The sequence below is a fragment of the Oncorhynchus tshawytscha genome, linkage group LG17 (assembly GCF_018296145.1).
Source record: "Oncorhynchus tshawytscha isolate Ot180627B linkage group LG17, Otsh_v2.0, whole genome shotgun sequence".
Classification (NCBI taxonomy): domain Eukaryota; kingdom Metazoa; phylum Chordata; class Actinopteri; order Salmoniformes; family Salmonidae; genus Oncorhynchus; species Oncorhynchus tshawytscha.
In genome coordinates, this window is record NC_056445.1 from 15,427,272 (window position 1) to 15,451,428 (window position 24,157).

Consider the following 24,157-nt stretch of genomic DNA (forward strand, 5'->3'; position numbering starts at 1 on the left):
CAGTCAGATCTTCATTTACAACAAATGAAATACACAAGTTAGAAATGTATCTGGCAACACACAGGTAACTTTTTGTTTATTCAAATAATAGAATTTCATCGTAATTATGTGTGCTACAACTTTGAATGCCAATTGTCAGCATTGCCATCTAGGACAGGGTTGCTCTGTATGAGTCAGAAATGCAGTTGTAATGGTCGGTGTTGACTCACCCCCCCCCCCAATAAAGAGAGTAAGTTAAAATAGTGGGGGACACAAGAAGGGAACATACACGCACACACACTCAGAGGCAGTAGGCCCAAAATATCTACACCTCTCCCCCTCTTGTTTGGGTGATCTCACACCTCAGTCAGCAAGAGAGAGCATCAACATGTAATTGAGCTCTCAAACACAGTGTCTGAGACTCACTGGACTCATGTCTTCCATAATGTTGTTTCCTGAGGGGAAGGACATTCCTGAAAACACCTGAAATGTCTACATTAACTAGTAATCACTGCTTACAGCTCCTTCAGAAACTATTCACACCCCTTGACTTTTTGCACAATTTGTTGTGTTACAAAGTGGGATTAAAATAGATTTAATTGTCTTTTTTTTGGGGTCAAAAATCTACACAAAATACTCTGTAATGTCAAAATAGAAATCAAATTCTAATATATGTAAAAAATTATTATAATAATTAAAACCACACTAATATATCTTTAGATAAATAATCACACCCCTGAGTCAATAGATGTTAGAATTACCTTTGGCAATTTTTGGCTGTGAGTTTTTCTGGGTAAGTCTCTAAGAGCTTTCCACACCTGGATTGTCCAGCATTTGCCCATTATTCTTTTCAACATTCTTCAAGCTCTGTCAAGTTGGTTGTTGGGCATTGCCAGACAAACATTTTCAGGTCTTTTCAAGCAGATTTAAGTCAAAACTGTAACTCGGCCACTCAGGTACATTCACTCTCTTCTTGGTAAGCAACTCCATTGTAGATTTAGCCATGTGTTTTAGGTTAAGGTCCTTCTGAAAGGTGCATTCATCTCCCGGTGTCTGATGGAAAGCAGACTGAACCAAGTTTTCCTCTAGGATTTTGCCAGTGCTCAGCTCCATTCCATTTATTTTTTGGTCCTGAAAAACTCCCTAGTCCTTAATGATTACAAGCATACCCATAACAGAGACATAATCATTCGATCATTTGTTTTGGCACTATCCATATCTAGCTTGTTTTCGGTCGCAGGTTCAGGAATGGCTGAAGAATTGCAACATTTACCTGGCGTTAACTCTGCATTTAGCCCTGCTGGGTGATCTGAAAGGCCATAATCAATTGATCAATAATATAATATTTTCTTGCTAAAAATGTTTATCTTTTTTAATTTACAATCTGTAGAAGCTATGAGAATAGAAAAGTTCCGAACTGTTGTGAAACATCATAGCACATTTGAACATATATACGGCAAATAGAAATCCCAAAATGGATGGTGTTCATAGATAGATGGGAGGGGTTGAGGGTAGCTGAAGGATAGGACTAAAGACAAACAAAAGATAACTCATGTAAAATATACTGTATCCATAGAATGTATATAGTATGTGTAAGCTGGAAGTAGAAGCCTAAGTGTTGTCCATTAGTTTATTCCAATTAGGGGAAGGGTGATAGGGATAGGGGAAATAATAAAGGAAAATATATATAGTGAACAAAAATATAAATACAACATGCAACAATTATGAGGATATCAGTCAATTGAAATATATGAATTAGGGTGGGCCTGGGAGGGCATAAGCTCACTCATTTGGGAGCCAGGCTCAGCCAATCAGAATTAGTTTTTTTCCACAAAAGGGCGTTATTACAGACAGAAATACTCCTCAGTTTCATCAGCTGTCCGGGTGGCTGGTCTCAGACGATCCTGCAAATGAAGAAGCCGGATGTGGAGGTCCTGGGCTGATGTGGATACACGTGGTCTGCGGTTGTGAGGCCGGTTGGACGTATTGTCAAATTCTCTACATTGGAGGCCCTTCTGGTAGAAAAATGAACATTCAGTTCTCTGGCAACAGCTCTGGTGGACATGCCTGCAGTCAGCCTGCCAATTGCACACTCCCTCAAAACCTAAGACATCTGTGGTATTGTTTTGTGTGACAAAACTGCACACTTTAGAGTGGCCTTTTATTGTCCCCAGCACAAGGTAAACCTATGTAACGATCATGCTTTTTAATCATCTTCTTGATATGCCACATCTTACCTTATCAAAGGAGAAATGTTCACTAACAGGGATGCAAACAAATTTGTGCACAAAATTGGAGAGAAATATGCTTTTTGTGCATATTTCAGCTCATGAAACATGGGACTAACACTTTACATGTTGTGTTTATATTTTCGTTCAGTATAAAAAATATATATATACAGTACCAGTCAAAAGTTTGAACACACCTACTCATTCCAGGGTTTTTCTTTCGTTTTTCTATTTTCTATATTGTAGAATAATAGACGTCAAAACTATGAAATAACACATATGGAATCATGTAGTAACCAAAAAAGTGTTAAACAAATCAAAATATATTTTATATTTGAAATTCTTCAGTAACCATCCTTTGCCTTGATGACAGCTTTGCACACTCCGGGTTAGGGAAAGGTTTGGCCGGGGGGGCTTTACTTCGCTCATTGTGCTCTAGCTACTCCTTGTGGCAGGCCAGGGGCCTGCAGGCTGACCTTGTCTTCAGTTGACCGGTGTTTCCTCCGACACATTGGTGCGGCTGGCTTCTGGGTTAAGCAGGCGGGTGTTAAGAAGCGCGGTTTAGCGGGTTTTGGAGGACGCATGACTCGACCTATGCCTCCCGAACCCGTTGGGGAGTTGCAGCGATGACACAAGATCAAAATTGGGGAGGAAAGGGGGTAAAAAAAATTACAAAACTAATAAAATGTTAAGCACTATTATTACACACAGACGAAGTCCAATCAACTTATGTGACTTGTTAAGCACATTTTTATTTAGGCTTGCCATAACAAAGGGGTTGAATACTTATTGACTTCAGACATTTCAGCTGTGAATTTTTTATAAATGTGTAAAAAAAAATATTAAAAATAATAACAACTCCACTTGGACATTGTGGGTTATTGTGTGTAGGCCAGTGCCAAAAAGATCTCTACTTAATCCATTTTAAATTCAGGCTGTAACAAAGCAAAATGTGGAAAAAACTCAAGGGGTGTGAATACTTTCTGAAGGCACTGTACAAAAACTAAGTTACACACTGATATGTCATGTTATATGGTACACATGTAGTCTTCTCATGTAGAGTCACGTTTTCCGAATGTAGGATGCTTGGACTGGGAACCTTGCTGTATTTTGGGAATGAGCTTATATCTGGCAAAGCAGACATACGGTCCATGAGATATAATAGATCAAATGCCTGAAATGTGAACACATTGTGCAGTATGCACAGCTAACATTATGCATACCTGCACTACAGTGTGTATCATAACTGTATAATGACTATGTGTATAGGAGAGAATAGTGTGTGTCCATCAGGTGCGGCCATCACTTGTAATGGATCTGTGTGAGAGGCCTTGACACTGAGCGCTGGAACTATATATAAAACCCCTGGAGGAGGGAGAGACAGTTAAGCACCCAGAGGGGTGTGATAAGGTTGCAGGGGGCTACGATGCAGGGAGTGTTGATCATCTTTCCTCTTTACGCTGTTCCTTTGGAACCTCCTCTCTGACCTATGTCAACAGGTCAGTCACACAGCGAATAAAGATCGGACTGAACTATCTACAGCTTGTAGTCTGCAATTCGCTTAGAAATTGACAGACAGAGAGAGACAGAGACAGAGAGACAGAGAGAGAGACAGATAGAATGAGGATAAACTACTTTTATTTCTCAGTTCATTTACAAAATGTACAGACTATTTACCAAAATACTCACAATATTCTCATTAAAAGCCCATTGAGACATTGACTGACAAAGTGCTGTAGTAGAGACTATGGCAACATCGGATTCAGCGCTGCATAAAAGAGACATTGACAGTAGCCATGTCACACAGACCCAGACAGAGAGACATACAGAACGAGCTGCAGCTTTACATAAGGTTACAGGTCAAACTTCACATCATCATATACAGTGAGCAGCAGCCAGTTTCTAGTTAAGAGCACAGGTTGTTTTGACATGTAGAATAGTTTCCGTAATGTGTCTCTCCTTTACTGTTTAAGCTTCCATGCTGGAATAGAAGCAGGGTAGAGAAAAAAAAGGACACTGTCAGTGGATTTTACAGTATTTGAAGCACAGCAGAAAAGTGAAGATAAATACCCGAACAATCTATACACATTGTAGAGACCAGACAATTGAAGAAGAAAAGCAGAATAGAGTAGAGTGCGATAGAATAGAAGGGACTGTATGAAACCAAAGTGATAATATTAATAGTGACAAACCAGTAAAGTAGTAAATCAACTAAGAGAGACTGACATAGTTAGAACAAAAATCACAAATTATTTTGATTAGTCATGCATGAAGACAGTCACAATGGATTGGCTGAAATGACTGTCACTACAGGAACTAGATCTACCCATCAATAGGCATGCAAGTTGTTTACTAAGCCTAGCATGCAATAGCTATACATGTTACTGTCTCACACATATACACTATTCATGCACTGGCTGTGTTCAGTCAATTCAAAAAGAACCCTCTACTCAATCTAGAACTGCTCTCAATCAACAAACCATGTCATTAAACTGTGAAAAACTATTTCCTATTTACAGCACAATACAAATAGCACATTTTGTTACAAAACTACAGATATCGTTTTTACATACACTGTAGCATGCATTTACCTACCAATGAGGTCTTATATTGTCTCTGCACTGTGGAAAAAATATTCTATGCATAGCCTATAAGCATTCATGTTTTTCAGTACACCTCAGTGTTCAATTGCCCATCACACAGTTATGACTGGGAAACATGTATTGAGACTAATATTATATACTTATAGTAGTAATTGATTGATTCATAGCACAAACTAGAAGCAGTAATTACCTATACATATTTATAATGCTATAACTCTACAATGGGATATTGGAATACAGAAGAATATTGGCTAAGCACGCTTTCAATGTCTTGTCACCTACACACCCACGGAATTAAGCGAATTAGCTCGCCTACATACATCTATGAAACAAGCCAACTAACTGTCAGTCATGACAGCACACTACGAATCCAGGCACCAGCTATAACGCGTACTGCATTCTGTACACGTTTCTCACAAACGATCCTCTAGAAAAGAAAACATTTATGGTTAGATTGCTCTCTCAGTCATAGTTGTTGTGTGTTCTTGGACAAAGACCATTTAACTTTAAAATAACCGTCCCACCTCCAATGCAAAGCGCATTTATGACTTTTTGCTCCACAGGTCACGCAAAGGAGTTTAAATGATTTGCCTTGCTATGTATTTACACGGTAGCTAAATCATGCCAAAGGTAGAGTAAGAGTCAAAAAGTATTCTCGGTGTACTCCGTAGGTGCCGAAACGGCAGAGTAAAGGTTAGACGTCTTCTCTATGACAACAGTGTCACCTCGCTGTTGTTAAGTCAATCTATCATTGGAATGTGTTGTGTCAAGTTTACAGCAACGATACTGAAAAGTTCCCATGCAGAACCTGTGAATAAACTGTGTGCTTCGTGCCAACAAAGAAAAGGGCATCATCGTTAGAGAACATAGATATCAGCGATTAGAACGTAAGCGGTACAAGACGAAAAGACTAGGTAAGAGAACACACCCAAAATACGCATCTTGGAATACAATGGTCCACATTTCATCACTGGCTACACTTTTCATTTTGGTGGCCTATATTGATTGTTTGTCATTTTTCAGAATGCGTGCGATGATTAATATTTTAAAAAAGAACGCAAAACATTTAAACACAAATGTCTATTTACAAAAATAACTCTCTGTTTCAAATAACGAGCCTTGTTAAGTTCTGTTTCTAAGCAGAACCAAACACAGTGGAATCAGTCATTAAATAACTCCTCAGTCTTGGGGACAAATTGTTCCTACGGCTACAAAAATAGACATCTAGCTGGAAATCATTTGGACTGTCAAATTGAATAACCCAAGTTGCATTTATGATAGTATTGTTCATCTGTATAGATGTGTATAGTGGTTGTGGTTCCATACACATACAGATATAACCAATAACCAATAAGGAGAAAGTGCAGAGAGTGAGAGAGAGAGTGAGAGAAAGTGCAGAGAGTGAGAGAGTGAGAGAGAGTGAGAGAAAGTGCAGAGAGTGAGAGAGTGAGAGAGAGTGAGAGAGAGTGACAGATGCAGACGAGAGAGAGAAAGGACCATTTACAAAGAAGACAAACATCCAATACATCAAACTCACATAATCAAACCCTCCTCCACACAACTTCATTTAGACGTAAAAAGAGCATGCCACAACAGAAACAGAAGGAAAAGTGTTAAGATAGTCAATTGTGAGCCGTAAAGACACGCAAAGTGTAGCAGAGACATTCGCATTGGCAATGTTCAAAGTGATTCAAAAGGAGGGGTAGGGTCTGGGAAAAGACCACATGCCCATTAGAAAGAGAAACATCTTATCAGTGACTCAATATGTGCAAAGGAAACAATAAGGCATGAGCTTTTCACAATTCAACCTTTACAGGTTGTAAATAAACCAATCAAGCATCAACCAATCAAACAATAAACCAATCAACCATCAACCAATCAAACAATAAACCATCAACCAATCAATCAATAAATGGTCAGACATGTTCTGTGCTAAATTGTGTCTTTCCATTGACGCCCATGCAGACACAGTACTGCCACAAACTCCGAGGCAGTCACCTTTATATAATGCTGTTCCCTTAAACTCGTAAGTGTATCTAAAGAAGTGCAGAGAGAAGAGTAGTAGAGAGGGAAACCGATTGAGTCAAACTGAAGGACTTTAAAGAGAGAAACAAGATATTGCAGTCCTTATCGTTAGAGTGGCTTAAACAGGTATATGTATTTCTCCTTGAGTAATGTATTGGACTACTTCCTTGTTGTGTTGTATTTCCTGGTGAAAATGTTTTCGATGTAGTCCTCCTTGGAAGATGCATCGAGGAGGAGATTTGACAGGGGCATCATGAGATAGGGGCATGGCATTCCCAGTGTTGCCATGGGCAACCGGCACAGTCATTTCCTGTACAGTGACTTCCTTTCTGTGTAGTCCTCAGGTAAATGCTCTAGAAAGACTGGGGACTATCAGGACTACAAGCGCTGCCACTGCAACCACCGCCACCAGGTTCCAGCCTCCCTCGCTCTCCTGGTGGCAAGAGGACAGAGGACAGGGTTCAAAGGTCACAGAGGTTATTCATTCACAATAAGGACAGCTCAGGTTTTAGCACACATACCGTATCAGCTCCTCGAGTTTGGTCAGAGTAGTTCAAACAACCACTTCGCTTTGTATACATGTTGGACACATCCATTTTCTCAGCACACACGTTGGACACATCCATTTCCTCAACACACACATTGGACAAAGGAATCGTTTGTGCCTTACAGCCCAGTAATTTACAGCATTGGGATACAGACCCACACAACCAACCAACACACTCCTATGCGAGAAGAGAGAAGACTTGAGTGGTGTTGGGCATTGTTAGCCACAGTATCTCTGTGTGTGTGTGTGTGTGTGTGTGTGTGTGTGTGTGTGTGTGTGTGTGTGTGTGTGTGTGTGTGTGTGTGTGTGTGTGTGTGTGTGTGTGTGTGTGTGTGTGTGTGTGTGTGTGTGTGTGTGTGTGTGAGAGAGAGAGAAAGAGAGAGAGAGAGAAAGCGAGAGAGAGAGCAAGAGAGAGTGAGAGTAAGAGTAAGAGAGAGAGAGTAAGAGTAAGAGAGAGAGAGAGTGAAAGAGAGAGAGAGAGAGTGAAAGAGAGGGAGAGAGAGAGAGAGAGAGAGAGAGAGAGAGAGAGATTTAGCAGTGATGTCTCCATGGAGCCCAGTAAGAGGATCCCCTATAAGTGTGGTGTAGTGTGCAGAAAGCTTCTAGCCCACACACACACACACAATTCGTAGCCATGTCATCCTAAAATGGACGCCTGACCCTCTCATTAAAGTTTCAGAACCCTTACTCACATCAGGCTACAATAAAATACAAACACTCCAACTCAGGCTAAATGTCCCAAGGTAAATAGCCAAACCTCATTCGAAATGTCCCAAGGTAAATAGCCAAACCTCATTCGAAATGTCCCAAGGTAAATAGCCATACCTCATTCTACATTTCCCAAGATAAATAACCATACCTCATTCTAACTCTCCAAAGGTAAATAGAAATACCTCATTCTAAATGCCTAAAGCTACATAACTCAATATACTGTAAATAGTCATGATTGAATGTCCATTGCAAAATAGCCTACCCCATCCTGAAGTATGTAACATACTTCCAGGTTGGCCCAAACCCCTGTCAGCGAAATCTGTCAGGGGTCATATGAGAGAGAGGGGGGCAGAAAGGGCTATGCCTCACTGCAGGCTGACCACAACACAGCATTCAGCCGGCTGGAGGTTGGAGGGAGAGAAGGTTTCTCTAAACCCCAGTTCCCTGGCTGCTGTCCCGCAAGTGGAGGTCAGGCAGCAGTTGTGGGTGTTGACATCAGCGCTGTGTCATCCATCTTGGCTCTAGTGGTAATCTCTGCGCAGTCCCAATGGAGACATGAAAGGAGTCGCGTGTCACTGTGTTTCTCTCGGCTAAGTGTGACGGACCACTCAAATAAAAGCCAACTTTCTTCTCTCTCCTTTTCATTTCTCTCTTACTAGCAGCTTTTCAAGTGTGGTGTCTGCTTGGCTGTTCCAAGCCAAGTTCTTAGTATTCTTAGAATCGGAGCCATTCCATTCAGTAGAGTCATTGTAAACACAGTGAATGGTGCATTTGGAGACTGGGTGAGACTGAGTCATTGGACTGTCTGCCTCAGTGACTCTGCTAACTCTAAGGTTGACGGCCCACCTTCAGAGGAACGAAGCCGACCACCCGGTACATTTTGAGCCAGTTTACCCCAACGAGAGCCAAGTCGCTGATTTCCGTCAAGTATTTTCGCCACACTCTATTACCGTTTTGGTTCTAGCCCATTTGGTGTTCATGTGGCTTTGGATGTTTATTGTTCACCATAGAGGTTGCGTTTCTAAGACAGCTTGAGTTTGATTGACAGATCAAGAGAAACGTGATTCTTAGAGGGGCATATTACATTGTAAGACATGGGTCTACTACACTGTAATAGCTGGTCTTGCCAGCACAAGCTTATGCTTGAATCAGAGTCTTTATGTCAGTGGAATAAGGTACCCTTCCACAACAGATCAAATACTGTCAGAACTCTAATAACATTTAACTAGTAACAGGAACCATGCGTTCTGGCCCTATACTGTACATTTGCAATCTACAGTATATCTGTGTGTGCAGTATTCTACATTCAGGCACACCCACAGCCAGAGGCTGAATAATCTGCATCTACAACAGACATTCAGCCTCTCTTAGAGGAAATAAGAGTTGACTATATTTGATTCTTCTAGATAAAGAAAGGGCATGCCCATACCTGGTCCCCTCTAGGACGCCAGCTCCTCCCACCAGCACCATATCAGGGCCATTATTACAATCATTCCTATGAAGGGGATGGAGAGAACAGGGGGCTCAGACGGAGGAGTGCAGTTCTGGGGAGAAAACAAGGGATCGTGGGGGCATGAGAGAGGAGGAGGGAGGTGGTGAGAGAAATCACAAATCATAATAAAGGGAGGCAAAAATGAAAGAATTACATGTGGAGAGATAGATGAAGAGATAACAGATAAATATATGTACATAAAACATCATGAGGTGATTGAGAGGTAGATAAATGGGATGACAGGCAGATAGACAGGTAGAGAGACCAATAGACAACGACAGAGAGGGTGAGTGACAGAGAGGTCATAACGAAAGAAATAAAGAGATAGGCAGATTGTAAAAACCATATTGCGCAACATTTTGTAGGGTGGTTATGGTAAACAGATTTGACCATATGAATGTGAATGTGTTTATAAATAGGAGTTTTCAACAAAACACAGCCATGGAAACGATGAAGGGAGGGGAGAAACAGAAAGAGCATGCCATTAGAGCACATCAAAGATGGTTAAAGACAAGATGAACAACTTGTGTAATGATTCCATCTTGTCATTTAAAGATCTCTGCCCATACTGAAAAGTGCTGCCTGTCACTCAGACAGAGAGAACCCTGGGAGTTGTAGGCAGCCCAGCAGTGCGGGTGAGGGGGTTTAGTCACAAGATAAACTACAACTATGGAGGACAGGTGAGTGACATGAACTACTGTGGTACTCAGGCTGGATGGTCTAATTCCAAATCCTTGATAAGGAGACCACGTACACCCAATCAAATCATCAAGGGTGGAGTGGCTGGCTTATAAGCACACATTTGTACACTATAATAACATGTGGGTTGATTTGTCGTTTTTGTTATTCAGTTTTCAACAAAACTCTGATTCAGCACTTCCTGGTTTTGATGGCATCAGACAGGAAGAGAAAGAGGATATGGACCGGGTTGTTTAGGTGGACACGGGGACAGACACTGGACAGGGCGACAGGACGCAGAGACACACCGCCATTGAAGCAATGCATGTTGAGAAAAGGGCGGAAGAAGCCAGGGACCAAAGTCGAGGACACAAGAATAACTGACTACACCACTGGAGGCAGAAAGAGGACGAGAGACAAGTCACGATTCCATGAGACAGCTGTTTGACTGAGCTGTTGTTACTGACCCACATGCACACAGTACAGACAGACAGACAGACTTGATGCTTGAGGAGAATGGGTTAGTTAGCACACAGTTACTCAAGTGTACTGTAAATACAGGTGTGTATGTGTATAGGTGTGTCATCTCGTTCTCTTCTACTTACCTCATAACTAGCTCCTTCACCACCATAACCCTTCTTATAGCACATGTGTTGTGCCCCCTTATAGTAACACTTGTTTTCACCAACTCATACATAGAAGAGGCCATCTTTTGTCGGCCATTGTTACCAAAGTTACCTCCCTCCGACCGCTGACCTCTCACCTGTGACTTCTTGCCGCCAAGCCTCTCTAGCTCCGCCCTATAGTGATGCAGTTCCTGCTCCAGCTCAACCCTCTCCTTCTGGCTGCAGTCAAACAGCCCCTGCAGGTCCGCAAGCTCCCCCTTCAACCCCTCACACTGGGAGACAGACAGACAGACAGACAGACAGACAGACAGACAGACAGACAGACAGACAGACAGACAGACAGACAGACAGACAGACAGACAGACAGACAGACAGACAGACAGACAGACAGACAGACAGACAGACAGACAGACAGACAGACAGACAGACAGACAGACAGACAGACAGACAGACAGACAGACAGACAGACAGACAGAGAGACAGAGAGACAGAGAGACAGAGAGACAGAGAGACAGAGAGACAGAGAAAGAGAGATAATTTTCATTATCACATTTGGCTTATAAGACTTGTATGTGGGTGTGTGAGAGCATCTGTGTCCATACTTGTCTCTGTACTTGCGAGGCCCTCTCTTCAGCCAGTTTGAGCTGGTCTCGTAGGGAGAAGGCTTCAGAGGGTCCCCCGTTCCAGTTGGTGATAGGCTTGCCATCAAACGAGATATTCTTCTGGATGGAGGCATCCACCAAGCGCCCACCTTGCCCAGTCTGGGTCTGCCCACCCTGGGTCTGAGACAGGGTCATGTAGCCTCTAGCCTTCACTGATTCCTCATCCTGCCCAACACCCTCATCCTTCTGGTCCTCATCCCCCTCCCCTCTCAAGGCTAGGTAGACATCATTGGAGCTGTCATCCAGAGAGATCATTCAATGTATTAGCAATTTATAAGCATCATTCATCTGTATGTGTGTGTGTGTGTTTGCTGTGGTGTTGTTGAAATCCGCAGTGCAGTGCAGTACTCGTCCCATTACTGATTCCCTCTCAGCATAATTTATTCACTGTGAGAAAGTTATATCGTGGGCCAACCATAACTCTCACAGAGTTTAAACATATTTAACTCTGTCCCCTGGGCCAACCACAACTCTCCCAGAGTTTAAACATTCATGACATAACAGCTTATATGGTCAGATCACGCCATTACACCACAGAGTACTTTGCTAAAACAAAACCACACATTCTGTGAACCGGTAGAGTGAACATAAATAATTGAAGCTTAAAAATTGATGAGCGCGACAAGTCTAGAGTGCATTGAAGTAACTACTGTATTCAGTGTGATGTATTACAGTGCAACACTGTGAAGAACCTACCACACCTCTCTCTCATTCTGGGAAAACATGAGTCACTGCTTCTGCCAATGAGTCTGAGATTCTTTCTCTGAGGCTAACATTGGATAAATGTGTCGTGTCTTTCATTCGAGCAGATCTGGGTTGGAAAAGGGACTTGAGAATGAATTCAATGAAATGTCCATCCTAATACGATGTCACCACAAACCTAGATCCCGAAAAGAAACATGTTATCTTTCAAAAACAGGAAATAAACTATGTCAGGATACAGTACATACACAGGCTGCATCCTTACTAGTCTATGCATCCTGGAATACAACATTGTTGTTTCCTAAGGCCTCACCCACATTAAACGATCACTTCAAAGGGGACGAGAGAGGCTAGGGTCTAGGGGGTGAAATGAAACCAGACCTAAGTATGCTCTTGCGGTAAGACTGTTAATTTCCCACAGTGCTCTGCTGTGCTATTGCAGCCTGCTATACACAGTATAACCACCTCAATATCAGGTCTGTATGCATGGGGCTCAAATGGAGATGTTCTCCTGTGTCTCGGTATCCCCTTCGATCAGAGTGGGGACACCAGAGAGGGGAGGGTTTATAGGGAACTGTGTCAAGCATGGTATGTAAGAAGACAGAGTATTGAGCTCTTTGACAACGTGCCACTGTCAGCCACAGGACATTAGCCCTCTGGATGGGTGTGTGTACCACGGAGAGATCGGCTATGAAATAGTGTGTTTGTGTGTCTGTCTGTGTGTATGTGTGTTGGGGAGAGGTCAGTGTCTGTGTGTTGGAGGTACTAGCCTATGGTTGGAGGTAGGAGGTAGACTGCACATTTTCTAATAGATAGCCTCTTCCTTTCAGTTGTGAGTTTTTCATATTCACCAGTAGACTCATCTACTGTGAGTCATCTTCACTGGGCTGTGTGTGTGTGTGTTCATCTGATTATAACCTGTTGTTGACTGTTTGTTAATAAACAGGTGTTGCCTTGTTGTGCTGTCTGCATTATAGGGTTAAGAAACATCTGGTGTACTCTCAGGTGCACAATCACACGCATGCACACAGACCCAGACACACTTAATGCACGCACACAGACACAGACACACACACACAAATACACACATAGGCCTCCTAGTTATGTTAGAGGGTGTATACAGAAGATCAAAGAATAAATGTCTCGGAAATACAGAGAGAGATGGAGGAGACAAAGGCTTTAACAATTCAGAAGGCATATACTCCTGTTTACCTGTGTGATCTTGTCTTGTCTGTGGACTGACAGATTGTTTTTGTTACATCAGACCCCAGACAAAAAGTTATGATAGATTATCTACAGACAATAAACAGACAGTAGGTTTGTAGAGCACATAGGAGGGATTTTACTGCAATGTGGGGGTCTCCAGACATAGAGAGGCTGTGACTGATTGGTCGGCATCTTGATCGACAGGCGGCTCGGCCACTCACCCGGCTCGCTGTAGCTGCTGCAGTTTGAGGCTCAGCTGTTTGTTTTCGTCCTTCAGGGTCTGACACTCGTCTGAAATCGTATGACACTCCGCCGTCAGCTGGCTTACCTCACCTGGAACATACACACATTCCCAGGGTTACATTAGTGCGTGGTGTTTTGTCTTGGGTGTGTGTGTGTTGGGGTGGGAAAGTTGACGCACTGAACCATGTTAACAATAAGTAGTCATGGTAACAGATTCCACAGGAAAGGGTGTGATATGGCGAGGAAGGTAGTTGAGGTTTTCAACAACATTGCGTCCACCATGGCCCTGTAACATATTAGTTTAGACATAGTCCTGAAATGTGTTCAGGTGTAACAGAGTTAAGAACGTGACGTAAGCTCCCCCCCACAAATAGCTTGAAATGTCAGCAAAAAAAGCTATCCAATTGTGTATACCTGAACGCGTGTATGCATGTGTATACCTGAACGCGTGTATGCATGTGTATACCTGAACGTGTGTATGTGTGTGTATACCTGAACGTGTGTATGTGTGTGTATACCTGAACGCGTGTATGTGTGTGTATACCTGAACGCGTGTATGTGTGTGTATACCTGAACGTGTGTATGTGTGTGTATACCTGAACGTGTGTATGTGTGTGTATACCTGAACGTGTGTATGTGTGTGTATACCTGAACGTGTGTGTGTGTGTATACCTGAACGTGTGTATGTGTGTGTATACCTGAACGTGTGTATGTGTGTGTATACCTGAACGTGTGTATGTGTGTGTATACCTGAACGCGTGTATGTGTGTGTATACCTGAACGTGTGTATGTGTGTGTATACCTGAACGCGTGTATGTGTGTGTATACCTGAACGTGTGTATGTGTGTGTATACCTGAACGCGTGTATGTGTGTGTGTATACCTGAACGTGTGTATGTGTGTGTATACCTGAACGCGTGTATGTGTGTGTATACCTGAACGTGTGTATGTGTGTGTATACCTGAACGTGTGTATGTGTGTGTATACCTGAACGCGTGTATGTGTGTGTATACCTGAACGTGTGTATGTGTGTGTATACCTGAACGTGTGTATGTGTGTGTATGTGTGTGTATACCTGAACGCGTGTATGTGTGTGTATACCTGAACGTGTGTATGTGTGTGTATACCTGAACGTGTGTATGTGTGTGTATACCTGAACGCGTGTATGTGTGTGTATACCTGAACGTGTGTATGTGTGTGTATACCTGAACGTGTGTATGTGTGTGTATACCTGAACGTGTGTATGTGTGTGTATACCTGAACGCGTGTATGTGTGTGTATACCTGAACGTGTGTTGATGTATGGCTATAATAACAGCCTACTATGTTTATGTGACTGGGTGAGGTACAGTACACTTAGACCCACAACTGTATCTTGCGCACAATCTCATTGACCCTTTCTGAATCCCTGTTTTCCTTTACTTTTATAGTCCTAATTCTGTCTCAATACCTTCTCTCCCTCCCCCTCTCAGTTTCCTTTCCTTCCTCTCCTCTCTCTTTGGCATTAGCCCTGCTATTAGACAGGCTAATGAAAGTCATGCACAGACTGGAGATGCACGAGGATAGAGTACTGTGAACTGCCAATATAATACAGGTCACACACAGAGAGAGACAGCCTTTGATCTAGTAACCCTGTGTTACTCATTCTGCTAGATAATATGTTATGTCATCATTATACTGCATACATAAAGTAGGGAGAGAAGAAACCAGAAGAGAGGTTTACAACACTGAGGAGGAATGGCCAGCTGTCTGTCTGTCTGTCTGTCTGTCTGTCTGTCTGTCTGTCTGTCTGTCTGTCTGTCTGTCTGTCTGTCTGTCTGTCTGTCTGTCTGTCTGTCTGTCTGAGTCTGTCTGTCTGAGTCTGTCTGTCTGAGTCTGTCTGAGTCTGTCTGTCTGTCTGTCTGTCTGTCTGTCTGTCTGTCTGTCTGTCTGTCTGTCTGTCTGTCTGTCTGTCTGTCTGTCTGTCTGTCTGAGTCTGTCTGTCTGAGTCTGTCTGTCTGAGTCTGTCTGTCTGTCTGAGTCTGTCTGTCTGTCTGTCTGTCTGTCTGTCTGTCTGTCTGTCTGTCTGTCTGTCTGTCTGTCTGTCTGTCTGAGTCTGTCTGTCTGTCTGAGTCTGTCTGTCTGTCTGTCTGTCTGTCTGTCTGTCTGTCTGTCTGTCTGTCTGTCTGTCTGTCTGTCTGTCTGTCTGTCTGTCTGTCTGTCTGTCTGTCTGTCTGTCTGTCCGTCTGAGTCTGTCTGTCTGTCTGTCTGTCTGTATACACACACCGCCCAGGCTCTCCTCTGAAAATAACCAATTGAAAAAAGCAGCTCTGGAAAATTGGCACTTTAATTCATTTATATCTACTATTGGGTTGGTTTTATATAGGGCAGAGTTGTTTTTCTACTTAATTAGCATTCAATTCAAATAAAGGAGTCGCAGCTGTAACAAATGAGCACATCGAGACAGAGAACACAGTAAAACTTTTAAAAGCTTTCACCTGCTTTCTGGACTTGAGGGGTTTCAACTTGAGAGTGTTAAAAGGAGGAATCAGTTTTCAGTCTGCATCCTCCCTACAGAGGCCAAGACAGATTGTGATCCTCATTTCCTCCAACACCGTTTGTTACTCATCAGGTAGAATAATTATCTTTTATTTAGTCTGGGGAAACCCATCAAGACCAGGGTCTCATTTTCAGCATAACAATACAACAATTGTCACGCCCTGAACTTAGATATCCTTTTAATTCTCTATGTTTGGTTAGGTCAGGGTGTGACTCGGGTGGGAAAGAATATGTTTTCTATTTCTTTGTTGTTTATGCCTAGTGTGGTTCCCAATCAGAGGCAGCTGTCTATCGTTGTCTCTGATTGGGGATCACATATAAGTTGTCATTTTCCTTTTGGGTTTTGTGGGATCTTGTTTTCTGTTTAGTGTCTGTGCCTGACGGAACTGTGCGCTTTCGTTTTCACTTTGGTTATTTTGTTTGAGTGTTTTTTGAAAATAAGAATCATGAACACTGTCCACGTTGCGCTTTGGTCCACTCCTTTCGATGAGAGTCGTTACAACAATAGAGAAAAGATCACTCTAACCAAACTTTCAACATTACAACTTTCAACATTCCAACCACAACAATCTCTTCATTCACTCAAAACAACTGCAGCTCTCATTCAACACATATAATACAAGAGTCATAAACTACCCTGGTGGCACCAGAGAATCAAGAGGCAAGGAGTTCTGCGGCCGGTCCAACAATGGGGGGCATTCAAACTGAAAGGGAATCTACCTAGATCGTTACGGACTAGCGGAACCACGAGAGAATCAACCCATCAAACTGAAACAGAGGCTGTTGGCTCTCCTCCCTCTTGTTTGAGTACACACGGTGGTGCTGTGTCATTACCATATTATCCTAACAGTATAGTAGTGACACCTTGAACTCGGTATGCGTGACTTCACCAATAACCATGAGCCTGGGATCAATAACACCAATAAATCCTCTAAACGTTGTCGAAGTGTGTTTTAATGGATACTGACATGATCTCTCTGAGGTCCATACAGAAACAGAGAGGGATCAAGACAAATCTGGCAACCCTGGAGTCACGACGATGAGTCCCCGACTCTTGTATTTACCCACAATTCTCTGCTGCGAAGAAGGCCTCTCTGCCAACTGGACCTGTTGAGTCTGTAAAAACCTGAACATTTCTAGCGTTTCTATTGGATCCGGCCTACAGTTTTAACTGGATTATACTACTGTGTTGTAATAATGGGTATACCTGACTGGGATTTTCCTCATGTCTGATTGGTTTCCATTGCTTCAGTGTTATGTATGGAGTGGTGTACTGGTTGGGCAGGGAATGTGTGTGGAATGGTTGTGTTTTGAGTTTGTGAAAGGGATTTAAGCAGTGTTGCAGCTTGTGTGGTATTGTAGTGGTTTGTAGTTTGGGTTAGTGCTGTATATAGTATGATAGTACCGTCAGTCTCTCCCTCCCTCCTCATGCTCTTCATACTGATTTCAGCCCGCAGGGTGGTGATCTCCAGCTCGTACTCTTGGGCCGTGGTGCGGAGACGCTGCAGCTCGGCCCTCAGACGACACAGCTCCTCCTGCAGGGAGGCGATGTCATTCTCCCTCTCCGCTGCTGCCTCCTCCCCCGCCTGCTGCAGAACCAGCACCTCCTCCTGGGCAGACCTCAGCTCCTCCTGCACCTCCCCCAGCTCACTCTCCTTCTCCTCCTCCAGAGAGTCCATCTCCTCCTGGACCGAACGCAGCTGAGCTAGAGGGGGAAGGAAAGGAAAGGAGAGGAGAGGAGAGGAGAGGAGGAGGAGAGGAGAGGAGAGGAGAGGAGAGGAGAGGAGAGGAGAGGAGAGGAGAGGAGAGGAGAGGAGAGGAGAGGAGAGGAGAGGAGAGGAGAGGAGAGGAGAGGAGAGGAGAGGAGAGGTTCCTGTCAATCTGTGATTCAGAAAAAAGACAAGCAATGTTGACTTGTACTCTGTCAAGGGCCTTTTGTTTCAGGAAGGTCTGGTAAACACTCTAGTGAACATGTCCTGGCTGCAAAGAGCAGACACAAGAGCTGACTGAGCCAGGGGCATGGGGAAGATAGGGAAGAAGGAGAGAGCAGAAGAGAGGGACAAGGGCATTAGCTCTGGTCTGGGCTCTCTGTCTCTAAAGAAAAACCCCTGGCGCCTCTGATTTCCTCATTAATCACACAAACAAACACACACACACACACACACACAAACAAACACACACACACACACACACAAACAAACACACACATACTTGACTTTTGAAGTGAAGGGAGATTGATTTGTTTACACAGACATGGCCAGAGCTCAAGAGGCCATGGCTATATGGCTGTGTCTGCAGACCAGCTCTCTTACCACACACTGCACAGAGGAACCACACACCTAGATTGCTTCCTGGACCGCAACATTAAGAAGATGTACAGTCTGGGAAGTTCTGGCTCAGACAAAGCTACTTACTTACTTAGTTATCGTGTGAGGTACAGTATAGTATTGTACTGGACAGAGGCTTGTCCTGGGTTAGGGACAAAAGGAGTCTGGGCTCACCAGAGCAAGGGGACAATTCTTGAGCACTCACATGGTTGTGCAGTACGTTCACATTCTGCTCTTGAGAACTTTCCTTCTGGGAACATCAATCCCTCCTGCCTTAATGTTTACAGTCATTCAGCCAATCACATGGCCTCTCTCTGACATCACATGGCATTCTGCCTTGGGGTTGCCGTTACGTGGAGTGCACCATGTACGGAGAGTTCTCTCCCTCTCTCTCTCCTTCTCCCTCACTGTGGACGGGAAACACTGGCGTCGTGTGTGTACAACAGCAGAATAACAAAGCCAAATGAGCTAAGACAAACTATCCCTACCTCAGCCTGCCCCCCCCACCTCCAGTCTGCATTCCAATAGGAGTCATGTGGTGAGTGTCACTGCTAGGGGGAGTGAGAGAGGAATAAGGAGGGAGTGCTGTGTTCCCTCTCACCCCCACACACCCGTCCACTCAGTCACCTACATAACCCCATGTTAATCCAAAATGCTGAGCATCTTCTCCTAAGGAAGTGATATCATGATAAGGCCTCTATGTCGTCTGGAGCCACTGTCCTTCCTGTAACTAATGATGTCTGGTGCACAGAATGAAATAGAACAGAGTGGTAATACATGGATTTCTATGGTCTGGTGTGTCTCTGGTCACGTGACGTCATTCATTCGGTGGCCACCATGTCTCCTGAGGGTGAGCACCATTGAGATATCAGCCAATCATGGAGCTGTACCAGACCTCTTCCCAAGCAGACACATTCTGTGAATACAGTCTAAGATAGGCTTATCTAGCGTCATTTATCAGTCATGTTAGACCATTAGACCACATAACTATGGTGGGACTAAGTCATAAGCGAATAGATATAATGTCATATTCATGTATATGTGTATTGAAATCCTATTGCACTTCTTACATAGAACAGTTTATTGTAGAACTTTTGTTTAAACCCTATAGCACTGTCAGCTGATGGGGACAGTACAAAAAAAGTAGAAAAAAAGAGAGAGAAAAGGAGATTGTGTACAATCCTTGTATCTCTTAAAGTTATGTCCTCTCTCCACTATCACAAGACCCTGCTAGGAGATATGTATCTACAAAAGTTATGTTTATTGGTAACTTTTCCTCAGCCAATACACTATTTCATGAGACAGTAGGGGAAGATAATGGTGCTGTGCTCATTTATCAGAAGTGGAGAGAGGAGAGGTTGTGTATAAGGGTGTGCGTGCTTGTGTGCGTGCTTGTGTGTGTGTGTGTGTGTGTGTGTGCATACGCGCTTGCGTGCGTGTCTACCTTGCAGTCTCTGGATCTGTCTGGTAAAGCTCTCTGCCTGGTGAGCACTGGCCAGACGCTCATCTTCCAACAGACCTGGGAACAGAGGAGAGCGGGAGAGAGGGGAGGAAGAGAAGAAGGGGGGATATGAGAGGAGGAAATGTACAAGAGGAGGAAGAGAAAGGGGGAGGAGAGGAAGAACAAAGTGACTGTGTATAGAGTCAATGTGGTGTATGTGAGTCAGCAGAATGGACCACGGGGGAGCTGGGGTCAGGGACAACTGGCACAAGAACCATGACAGCTGAGCAATAGGACCTCCCAACCCCCTCACGACCCAGCTGTGATGTCACAGTGAACTAAACACCCAGCATGCAATCATGGCTACAGCTGTCACACACACACACAGGCACACACACACGCACTCACTCAGACACACACAGTTCCACACACTAACACAAATACAGTCACACTCAGACACAAAAACTCACTCACTCACACACACACACACACACACACACACACACACACACACACACACACACACACACACACACACACACACACACACACACACACACACACACACACACACACACACACACACAGCAACACACCCTGTAGCTCCATGAAGCTCTCTTCATGTCGTTGAGACACATCCCTGGCCTCCTCCAGCTCCAACACCAGCTGCAGCACCTGGGACCTCAACTCCTCCAAGTCATCCTCCTCTAACATTCCTCCTTCCTCCTCCTCCTCCTCCTCATCCTCCTCCACTTTCACCTCCTTCTCCTCTCCTTGCTCCTCCTGCTGGCCCTTCTCGCCGTTCCCCACCTCCACCTCCTTCTCTTTCTCCTCCTTCTCATCGTTCTCCTCCAGGGACTCCCTCTCTTTGGCCGTCAGCTTGTCCACAATGCCAGGCCTCTCCACCTTCAGGTCACATATGTCATCTAGAGAGAGAGGGATGGGGGAAAAGAGAGAGAGAGAGAGATAAAAATAGATAGTGAGTGATTTACTACCTCTGTAAACAGCTTAGTCTGCAAACTCCTTTCATACAGAGGACTGTATTGACCTACAAAGTGGTAGCAGTACTTCTTAACTCATTGACCCTGCTTCATAGGATACGTCCTGGTGTATGAAAGCTGATAGGCAGCTGTGGTTCGCTTGTCTAGGCTTTGAGCCTCCTAACCCAACCCCCTGACCCCCAGCCCCCCCCTCCATCTGCTGCCCTATCCCCTGGTTCGATCCTCACCTGGTTTCCACGGAGGAACCTCCCCCCCAATAGACTTCACACACACACTCATTCTTGCCCACACAGTCCACTGCCTGATAGTGCCGTCCTCAGACCAAGCAGAAGGCCGCTGAGCAACTTTTAAAGTAGTTTTACCTGTTCTACAGAGCCATCTAGTGGGAAAACAGAGGAATATTCAGAGAAACTTAGAGGAAATCAATACTCTCTCTGGAGCTATATGTGTCTCCTTAGAATGTATCTTTAGATACTCTTGGGTCATTGCTTATGCAGCACATGAGGTGGACTCCACTTGTCCTTTTCTCGTCTTTCGTTCTCGCCTATTGTCATCAGGACCCAGGGTGAGGAGGGACATCCAAAAATAAAACCTCTCTCACCTCCCCTCCCCTCCTTACCTCCTGGCTCCCCTCTCCCTCCCTCCCTTCTCTGTTCTCTCTCCCTCACCCTCATCCTCTTCACCTTTCTCTCACCTCCCCTCCTTACCTCCTGGCTCCCCTCTCCCTCCCTCCCTTCTCTGTTCTCTCTCCCTCACCCTCATCCTCTTCACCTTTCTCTCACCTCCCCTCCCCTCCTTACCTCCTGGCTCCCCTCTCCCTCCCTCCCTTCTCTGTTCTCTCTCCCTCACCCTCATCCTCTTCACCTTTCTCTCACCTCCCCTCCCCTCCTTACCTCCTGGCTCCCCTCTCCCTCCCTCCCTTCTCTGTTCTCTCTCCCTCACCCTCATCCTCTTCACCTTTCTCTCATCTCCCCTCCCCTCCTTACCTCCTGGCTCCCCTCTCCCTACCTCCCTTCTCTGTTCTCTCTCCCTCACCCTCATCCTCTTCACCTTTCTCTCACCTCCCTCCCCTCCTTACCTCCTGGCTCCCCTCTCCCTCCCTCCCTCCCTTCTCTGTTCTCTCTCCCTCACCCTCATCCTCTTCACCTTTCTCTCACCCCCCCTCCTTACCTCCTGGCTCCCCTCTCCCTCCCTCCCTTCTCTGTTCGCTCTCCCTCATCCTCTTCACCTTTCTCTCTCCACCTCTCCCCTCCAATTCCTCACTTCCCCTCTCCAGAAATCTCTCTCTCTCTCGCTCTCTCTCTTTACCTCTCTCTTTCTGGCTCTCTCTCTTTTCCCTTCCATCTCCCATTCTTTCTTCTATCTCTCTGCGCTACCTCTCTCCCCTCGCCCTCTATCCATCTCACGTTCCGCTCTCCCTCTCGGGCACGGGTAACAACATACTACACATGTCTTCTGATGTCAGTGATGCTGAAAGGAGGTGATGCGTGTGTGTCTGCTGCAGTCTCCTTAGTGCGTCACCACTGCTCAGATGGACTCTCACACACAGAGAGATGAAACAGGACGGGTTAGAGAGAGTGTAGCCTTCCATTCCTAAGACATGAGGTCTCCTTTACTAGCTGTGTATGCATGTGGGTGTGTGTTATTGGCCAATTAACTGGAACACACAGAGTTCTGGTAAAGCCATTGGGCTGACAATAGTTCCAGTTAGATCAATCAATATTCTAGTAAAAGCGTGTGTGTGTGTGTGTGTGTGTGTGTGTGTGTGTGTGTGTGTGATTGTGCACCTGAGAGTACACCAAATGTTTCCCTTTGGATTGAAAATATATAAATAATGCGGACAGCACAACAAGGCAACACCTGTTTATTAACAAACAGTCAACAACAGGTTATAATCAGATGAACACACACACAGCGCAGTGAAGATGACTCACAGTAGATGAGTCTACTGGTGAATATGAAAAACCCACAACTGAAAGTAGGAGGCTATCTATTAGAAAATGTGCAGTCTACCTCCAACCATAGGCTAGTACCTCCAACACACAGACACTGACTCTCCCTCTCCCAAACACACAGACAGACACACACTATTTCATAGCCGATCTCTCCATGGTACACACACCCATCCAGAGGGCTAATGTCCTGCGGCTGACAGTGGCAGGTCAAAGAGCCCTATGTACTCAGTGAGTACTGTATTCTTACATAACATGCATAGACTGGTAAGGACACAGCCTGTGTACATAAGTGTGTATATAAGTTATTTCCTGTTTATTTGATTTTATTTCCTGTTTTTGAAAGATAACTTGTTTTATTTTCGGTGTGAGATCTGGGTTTTTGGCGACATCATATTAGCATGGAAATGTCATTGAATTCATTCCCAAGTCCCTCTTCCAACCCAGATCTACTCAAATAAAAGACACGACACACTTATCCAACGTTAGCCTGGGAGAAAGAAACTCAGACTTCTTTTTTGAAACACAGCATAACAATTATCATCATGGCACAATTATGGAAGAATATCTGGAGGCCCTGGTTTAGTCTGGATTTAACAGTGATGCCTAAAAGCTAGCAAGGCCAATCTATTTTTAATCCAATGTAATGAGTTGTCGAAGGGAGACGAGACAGGAGTAAACAACACATCTGGAACACAGCAATGTGAGGGAAACGCATGAAATCAAAGAAGGTTCAAGTAAAACTACAGCGCCTTCAGAAAGTATTCATACCCCTTCACGTATTCCACATGTTGTTGTGTTACAGCCCGAATTCAAAATGGATTCAATAGATTGTTTTTCTGACCCATCTACACACAAGGCCCCATAATGACAAAGTGAAAACATGTTTTTAGAAATGTGAGACATTTTCTGAAAATGAAATACAGAAATATCTCATTTACATAAGTATTCACACCTATGAGTCAATGCGTGTTAGAATCACCTTTAGCAGTGACTACAGCGTTGACTCGTTCTGTGTACGTCTGTAAGAGCTTTGCACACTTGGATTGTACAACATTTGCACATTATTATTTTTTAAATGCTTGAAGCTCTGTCAAGTTGGCTGTTGATCGTTGCTAGACAGAAATGTTCAAGTCTTGCCATAGATTTTCAAGGCGATTTAAGTCAGAACTATAACTCGGCCACTCAGGAACATTCA

General features: G+C 44.2%; 1 protein-coding gene across 5 annotated transcripts in view; it reads right to left on the bottom strand.

Moving 5' to 3' along the window:
• Positions 1 to 3,825: 3,825 nt before the first annotated feature.
• LOC112216916 (coiled-coil domain-containing protein 136) overlaps positions 3,826 to 24,157 on the bottom strand; it is a 44,913-nt gene continuing 24,581 nt past the window's right edge. For 3 of the 5 annotated variants that reach the window (XM_042300249.1, XM_042300248.1, XM_042300250.1), the window contains exons 3-10: positions 20,603 to 20,932; positions 20,010 to 20,084; positions 17,644 to 17,943; positions 13,681 to 13,792; positions 11,492 to 11,786; positions 11,027 to 11,161; positions 9,523 to 9,637; positions 3,826 to 7,268 (exon numbers count right to left, since the gene is read on the bottom strand). In XM_042300249.1, coding sequence (XP_042156183.1) covers positions 9,533 to 9,637; positions 11,027 to 11,161; positions 11,492 to 11,786; positions 13,681 to 13,792; positions 17,644 to 17,943; positions 20,010 to 20,084; positions 20,603 to 20,932 — 1,352 coding nt within the window. In that variant the 3' untranslated portion in view covers positions 3,826 to 7,268; positions 9,523 to 9,532. The remainder of the gene's footprint in view (positions 7,269 to 9,522; positions 9,638 to 11,026; positions 11,162 to 11,491; positions 11,787 to 13,680; positions 13,793 to 17,643; positions 17,944 to 20,009; positions 20,085 to 20,602; positions 20,933 to 24,157) is intronic. The other 2 variants (XR_006079223.1, XM_042300251.1) reach the window with 2 other exon arrangements.